Genomic DNA, 8,004 nt, shown 5'->3' on the forward strand with positions numbered 1-8,004 from the left:
TATATATTTCCTATAATAATAATAATAATAATAATGACACAGTTGAGATAAAATACATTCCTTTAATGATCATTTCCAGCAATATTAAGTGCGAATGTACAAGTGCATCCCAATAAATCAATTCAAGATGGTATCAAAGTTTATTAGTTTCAATAGCTCAATTCAAAAGCAAACATTTTTTAATTATAATATTGTAATTTCCTGAGATGATGGATTTGCGGTTTTCATTTATCAGCATCACGCAAAGTGAAATGATGAAATACTTCATTGACGTAGTTTTCACGTTTTGAATCGAACCACTGAAATTAATAAATGAAGACATTGAGAATGGTGGTGATTTTTTTAAATGCCTTCACATTGCCATGAAAATGTAATAACGTCACTGACTGTGGAAATGTTGACGATGGATTGTAAAATCCTCTCCTTCACTCAAAAAACAAAAACAAAAAAACAGTGTTCGTCTGTTTACATGACGCAAGGCTTCACGTCCTGATAGGCGCTCTGGTGATGATGCAGCTGATGATGAGGATGATGATGGTGGTGGTGATGATGGTGATAGTAAGACGCTCCGGTGCCCGAATGGAGAGGTGACATCCCGTTGAGGCTGAGAACCAAATCCTTCCTCTCGCACACGGCGCTGGAGTTGCTGGAGTAGCGAGAAGACAGTCCAGCTGCAAACCAACACGACAAATAAGCATCAAATTCACTCCAAGGAAGAAATATCGAGACAAGTCAATATTTAGATCTCTGTCGTCCTTTGTTTATTATATATATATATATGTTGGATATGAACGGATTGTACCATGCAGTTAACAAATGTATTTGGTTCCTAAAATAAAACGGCAATATTACTATCATAGGGAACTTAAAACGGCAATAAACTTAAAACGGCAATATTACATCATTATCATAGGGAACTTAAAGGAAAACGAAGATAATTTAAATGAGACTGTGGACCTTGAAATATGTTCGATGTTGGAAATCTTTTAGCTTTAATTAAGAAATACCGTTACAGTCGTATTTTTTACATTTTATATGTCGGTATGAATCATACAAATAACTAACAATTTGATTAACATTTGCGTTTCTTCACATTTAAAAGTGCTGGCTGAGAAAGAATCGGACGGAAGGACTAAATTTACCAATCTTTGTTGTTTTTTTGGGGGAAAAAACAACCGTTTTATACAAAACATAACATAACTTTTTTTTTCTTCTTTTTTTTTTTAAGACGGTTTTGTCAAATTGACCCATGACTGTCGCTCTAATACTTGATCCAAATTGTCTTGTTTTTGATCCAAAAGTTTAAAGAGTGTATTTGCTTATAAGTCATCTATTTATACTCACCGAAAATGGGCCATCTTTTGCATGATTTTTTTTTATTTTTTTTATGGACATGCCATCAAGTATAATTGAAATTGAATGAAAATAATATGACTAACGTAATAAAAAATGTTAAATGTGAAATATGTTTTGCATTCATTGATCTATAAAACTGCAACAAAAAAGCATAAGTGATTTTTTTTTTTTTTTTATCCAAATTTAAACAGATGTTGAACTGGTGTTTGCACTGATTCGTTTTTAACTCGCAAATGCCTAAAAAAAAAAATACAAATTTTTCGTTATTACAGTCACTGTTATACACGATTATTTTACCCAACAACATTTTAATAGTTAATATATCGTAATGTATATTTATTGCAGATTTGATTCATTCTTAGATGATTTTTAATTTTTTGTTTTTGTTTTTTTTTGGAGAGTATACGTGAATAATCATGTTCTGGATAAATTCTTTGGATTTACTTAATGTAAAATTTGGCTGCAAATGATAATTTATTCATTTATTTTTTTTAAATCATCATTTCATTATGTGAGGAAAAGAAGGAAATTGCACCAAAGTACTTTTCCCCCCCATGCAGTGACAGTCCACAAAATAAAAGTTTGCATGCCTACCTGGAATGTCAGCAGAATCTCTTCCGTTATGATGCAGATAAGTTTGATCCAGAGAGTAAGACGCCATCCCGTGCGCGCCGGTGCCGTTACCGGACGCCAAAGTTTGCTGTTTGAGATATGGAGGTACCGCAGACGAGCTCCAGTGGGGGGCCGAGTTGCCGTAAGGGTTTTGACAGTCCAGGGAGCCCACCACGGCCGGCGAAGACTGCAGCGAGCTGCCGCCGCTGTCCGGGCCGCAGAGGTAGTCCGCGTTGGGGGTCGCGGTCACGTACGACGAGCCGGAGCCGGGGGACACGTGATGTCCCCCTGCCACCCCCTCAAAGCCCGAGTGAGGCATGGAATTAAAGTCTAAATTGTAGCCGTTGTGGCACACTAAAGGTCCCGATGCGGCCTGGAAATCGAAGCCGATGCCGTTCATCATCCTGTACATGGGTTTGAACGTTTGGCATTTTCTACGGAAGCCGCGAGGTCTGCGTCGGAAGGAGCCTTCCTCGAACATGAACTCGCTGCCCGGGTCGATGGTCCAGTAGTGGCCCTTGCCGGGCCTGCCGAGGCCCTTGGGCAGCTTGATGAAGCACTCGTTGAGCGACAGGTTGTGGCGGACCGAATTCTTCCATCCCTGGTACGAGCCTCGGAAGAAGGTGAAGCGCGCCTGCAGGAACTGGTAGATCTCGCTCAGGGTGAGCCGCTTGCTGGGCGAGCTCTGGATGGCCATGACGATGAGGGCGATGTACGAGTAGGGGGGCTTCTCCGGGCGCCTCAAACCCGAGTTGCCGCGCTTGGCTTTGGCCGCCGCGTCGTGGGGAGTGGACGCCGGGATGGAGCGCGCCACGCTCGGCTCCAAATGTCCGTGGGGGCTCTCGGTCGTCATGGTAAAATAAAAAGGAAACTAGAATATATAGATATATATAAAAAAAAAAAGAAGTCACCCTCCCTTAATTAAAGACATCAAGAACGACAACCTGCAGCCTCGCCTCCCCTTCCTCGCCTCGGTCCATTGCAAAGCCCCTGGACTTTGCTCAAACACCCCCTCGACCACCTACCACTTCTCCAAATCTGCCTCTGCCCCTCTAAAACCCTCGCGAGCCCTCCAAGAAATCCTCTGGAACTCAACTCCCTCCCATCTGGACAAGATCCAGACTAGAAGCCGGACACAAGGCTGTGGAGTGGAAGACCCCCCCCCCCCCCCCACCCCCTATTTCACATAAGCACTCTCTCACCTCCACTCCCCTTAGCCCCTTCAAACGCCATTTGAAACAAGAGGCTATACTAAAAGAACAGACAGTGGGTGCCAGGGTGGGACATTTTGGTATCATATTGTCTCATACAGTATTTGGCAGAAAAAAAAAACAGTGATGTCCAAACTTTACTCCACATCCACAAAAATGGAAGGATGCAAGGGCCACTTCGAAATGTTTAAACTAGAGATGTCAAACAATTACAAAAATTTTAATCAGATTAATCGCATCTTAGAATTTCGATTAATCACGATTAATCGCTTCATTAAAAAGGCTTTTTATCAAAGCATTTTGCCCTCTAAATTTAAAGAACACCTGTTATGTGTTAATTTTTCCGACATTTAATGCTATGAGGACGTCTTCAAAAATTTTGATCCACTGCACACGCTCATCCTCTCCTTTGTCTATCAGTTAATTACTTGCGTAATTTAAAATGACCCCAATAGTTTGGCATGAACAAATATTGTGAATGTCATACGCAAACATTTATGAAATGCTTTACTTTAATGGAAGTAGTTATGTTTATTGCTCAAACACAACCTGTGCTACCATCTAACATAACATCAATGTTATGTTATTGTTATTATTATGTTTTATTATTATGTTATTTTGTTAAAGCACGCACACATTGAGTTCCACCACATATTGACTCGCATATGTTCCCCTTCATCTGACAATTAGTGTAGGTTTGAAACATAGAAGGGCCAAAACATCCCTCATGAAAATTAAATTGCACTAAAAGAAAACTAGCCACCAGAGGGTGCCAGAATGCATTTAAATATCGTGAACATGCCGACGATGATATTGTGGCAGTTTTAATATCACGATATCACCATATTATGCCGATCGTTACATCCCTACTACACAGCAGCTGAATCCCATCTTTATATTCAGAACCAGAGCAATATAAGCGTATAAATAGCGCTTTCTACACCATTTGGTTTTCAAAGCGCTTCACAATGCATCACATTCACCCATTCACACACATTTACACCAGTGGTCAGATGTTGTAATCTGACTCTTCTTTGCAGTCACTTGGAGATTATCTAAGTGATTGGTTCACAATTCGGACATTAACACGGAGCAGAATGTGCAGAAACCATTTCAAAATGAATTGTTAATATTATTAACCACAATGTTATATGTAAGGAGAAACGTTACAATTGTGCATGTAAATAGTTCAATTTTATCCTTGAATTTATTAGTGGTAATCTCCATCACTTGTACAATTTTTTTAGAATATGCTGCGACCTGCGGGCCTCTAAAAATGGATAGTGGGCCCTAAATGGTCCCCGAGCCATAGTTTGAACACCACTTCCTTAAACAGATAAAAACCAAAATGGATTGTAATTTAATAGGTTTTCTTTCATCCACCATTCCACTACAATATTTGGTGTCAATTTTCTTCGATTAATTTGTTTTATGAGTCAAACTAATGTGAAAAAAAGCTTTCTTCTAGCACTATTTAATATGCTGTATTGGCAGACTAGCAAAGATGCTGTTTATTTATCTTTTTTTTTTCCTTTTGCTGTTCATTGTTGCACAAACGGATGAAGCGTTCTCAGGCCTGCGCCAAGTGAAGCCTTTCCTGCGCATGCGCCGAGACAGAGCGCTCAACATTCCATGCACACATCAGTGGGTGTGTCCTCGTCATCGTTCCTGACAATAATGTGCATCCATAAAGCAATTTAATTGAGGACTCGAGGCAAAACGTTTCACCCAAAAGGCAAAAATAGAATTTATTTGATTCATGTTGATGTACACGATTGCTGTGTAATGTGGATGCCGCCTACAAGTTATTACAAGAGCAATTAAGTGTTAGGCAACTTTACCATGGAAGCACACAAACAAACAACTTGTCATTATGTCAAGTTATTGTAATTAATAGACAGTAATCATTTACTGCCCGCATACACTTTTGAGGTCAATTGGACCTTATTCAAAATTTAATGTCTCTGAATACATTTTTTTTTGCTTGATAATTCATGAGTTTTCCTTAATTAATGGGGACAGCTGCCACGTTTGGGATCAATTTGACCGGCTGTTCTAGCTAAACTGATAAGAAATATTAGCATTTAGTTCTGGAATATGATGAGGACACTATCATATACATTTTTTTCTTCATAAAGACGAAGGACCATGACTTATAACTTGCCAATAAATCACTTAAAGCCACAAAGATACATCTTTCAATTTTATTTAAACAACATGAAAAGCTTTCTAAAATGTAACAAAAACTTTTCAAGCAAATCTATGACCAAACAACAAAGTAAACTACTAGCATAACAAAATATAAAATAATCACAGTCATAATTAGACAACAAAAGAATTTTTTTTATAAAAATCGACTGATTTTGTTCAACTGCTTTGCGTCCATCACGTCACCAGTGCACGTGATTTACGTTGACGATGATGACGTCATGAGCACGAGTCCCAAACTGTTACAAATCGGTGTGCTGTGAGGATGCCATGAGAAATAATCCATTTTCACTTTTTAAAAATGGCTTTTTCACAATTATTCATGAGTAACAACTAATGCATTTTTGTTCATCTCGATGCCAGCGACGTATAGTGACAGTCAAAACGATTACGTGCTCTTCCACTAGATGGCAGTAGGCGTGAGAAACTACACGGCAAGATTTGACACTGAATTTGGACTTGACTTAATTTTCTCCCTTTATGTAAAATGTGTGCTCAATACATGTTGGGAAACTGTATTAAGGCGACTGAAGTGGTCACAAAGTTCGCAAGAGAAGCCCGCCGTTAGGCGCATGCGCAGCTCCAAGGTCCATTCGGCCGCTCGGGTGGACGTAAAGCGAAGAAGCAAGTGGATTTAAAAGCGGCGGCGTCATGACGACGGCGTAGCGTTCGACGATGTTCGAATCCCGTCTGAACGGCGTGCTGAGGATGCTGTCAATCGTGAAGGAACTCGAGAACTTTTTGGCGGCGCTCGGCGGCGCGTCCTCGCAGCCGAGCGCCTTCTCCTGTTTGCCGAGGCGGATGCTGATGCGCTTCCGCCTGCGCCGGAACACGCCGTCGGCGAACGTGTACTCGCTGTGCGGGTTGAGCATCCAGAAGTTGTCCTTCCCCCACGGCCGGGACGGGTCGCGGAGCACTTTGTGGAAGCAGTCGTTGAGCGACAGGTTGTGGCGCACCGAGTTCCTCCAGCCCGTGTAGCTGCCGCGGAAGAAGGGGAACTTGTCCATGAGATACTCGTTGATTTCGGCCAAGGTCAGGCGACCGCGCGGCGAGTCCCGGATGGCCATGGCGATGAGGGCGATGTAGGAGAACGGCGGTTTGGCTCGGCGGGTGTACGGCTTGGATTTGCCAGCCAGAGGGCTGTGCGCCGCGCAGTCCCCGTCCGAGCCCAGCTCCTCGCACTCCCTCGACTCTGCCGGTCCGCTGGTGGTCTCATCCACCAGGGTCACGTTGCGGTGGTTCCCGCACACAACACCGAGCTTCATGACCTTTTTTTTTTCCCCCCTTCTTTCTCTTAAGTCTCTTTGTGCGTAACTCAATCCCCTTGTGCGTAAAAGTGCTTCCAGTGATTCTACCTGTGCGATGCCAGTTCTCACCTACAACCTGTTTGAGCGACACTTTATAGTTTACCTCGGGGACAACCCAAAGGGGCGGGGCTTGTGATACCATTATTAAGCGACGTTTCCCATCCTTTGAGTCGAGGCACATTTTTACATGAGAAAAAAAAAAAATCCCACGGAAGAACAGCTAACAAAAGAGTCACAAAAAGTGGATGCACATGTTAATTATGTCTTTTACCATCAAGTGGAAGAGCGTTAATTGCTCTACCTGTCACAATACGTCACAGGATTTACTGTACATGTCACTCAACATTATAAAAGCAACATTTGTTTTTGCTCCCATTTTTTATGAGATGAACTTCTTCCACATACACAATATCTCTCACAAATTGTTCACAAACCAGTCTAAATCTGTGATAGTGAGCACTTCTCCTTTGCCGAGATAATCCATCCCACCTCACAGGTATGCCATATCAAGATGCTGATTAGACAGCATGATGAGTGCACAGGTGTGCCTTAGACTGTTTATATTTTTTGTTGAGTCTATGTTTGAACTCTTCAGAAAAACGTGCAGAATTCAGGGACGTTTCAGACCCCGAGGGCCTAAAAAAAATGAATGATGGATATATTAATTAAAATGACGTGACATGAATAAAAAATAACGGGATAAAAAGCAAGAAAATGAAGAGGAAGTCAAACCCCAAATTTTCTTTATAATATGTTGTATGTGCTCCTATAGTTTAAAACATTATTCAGATTAATATTGTTTTTGTGGAATATGAATGAAGCAGCAAAAATGCACCCGTTTTTATCCATCTCATTGGACGGCCATTTTGCCACTTGCTGTTGACTGAAAATGACATCACAGAATGCTGAGGTAACAACCAATCACAGCTCAGCTTCAGAAAACGGGTGAGCCACAATTGGTTGGTACCTGAGCACCTGTAAGGTCGACAGCAAGTGGCAAAATGGCCGCCTCTTGAGCTGGTTAAAAAACAGGTGGATTTTGTTGTCTTCCTATGAGTGACAAAAAAAAAAAAAAAAAAGTTCATTTTGTTGTTAGCGTGTTTAACAACAACTGTGCTTGTTTAGAGAGATTACCAAATCGCAACGTGATATTACATTGTCGATGGTGTTTTTTTTAAGAGTTGTCTTGATGATATGGATCAATATCAGCCCTCTGGGGCCCACTAGCTTACTAGTTAAAGAACCAATATGGGGGATTCTTCACATGATGTCATTGATAAGGTCCAATGTCAGCCGTTCCTTGTGTTCCC

At 41.3% G+C, this 8,004-nt stretch overlaps 2 protein-coding genes across 2 annotated transcripts; both read right to left on the reverse strand.

Annotated features, from left to right (window-relative positions):
- Positions 1-48: 48 nt before the first annotated feature.
- On the reverse strand, positions 49-3,000 carry foxf2a (forkhead box F2a). Its single transcript, XM_077519834.1, has 2 exons — positions 1,951-3,000; positions 49-671 (listed from the first exon to the last, which is right to left on the reverse strand). The coding sequence occupies exons 1-2, from the start codon at positions 2,819-2,821 to the stop codon at positions 466-468; spliced, it is 1,077 nt and encodes a 358-aa protein (XP_077375960.1). The 5' UTR covers positions 2,822-3,000; the 3' UTR covers positions 49-465.
- A 2,369-nt stretch (positions 3,001-5,369) lies between these two features.
- foxq1a (forkhead box Q1a) lies at positions 5,370-6,767 on the reverse strand. The gene has a single exon (XM_077519844.1). It carries the CDS (start codon positions 6,650-6,652, stop codon positions 5,924-5,926), a length of 729 nt encoding a protein of 242 aa, XP_077375970.1. The 5' UTR covers positions 6,653-6,767; the 3' UTR covers positions 5,370-5,923.
- Positions 6,768-8,004: the final 1,237 nt, after the last annotated feature.

This window comes from Festucalex cinctus, chromosome 1 (assembly GCF_051991245.1).
Source record: "Festucalex cinctus isolate MCC-2025b chromosome 1, RoL_Fcin_1.0, whole genome shotgun sequence".
Taxonomy (NCBI): Eukaryota; Metazoa; Chordata; class Actinopteri; order Syngnathiformes; family Syngnathidae; genus Festucalex; species Festucalex cinctus.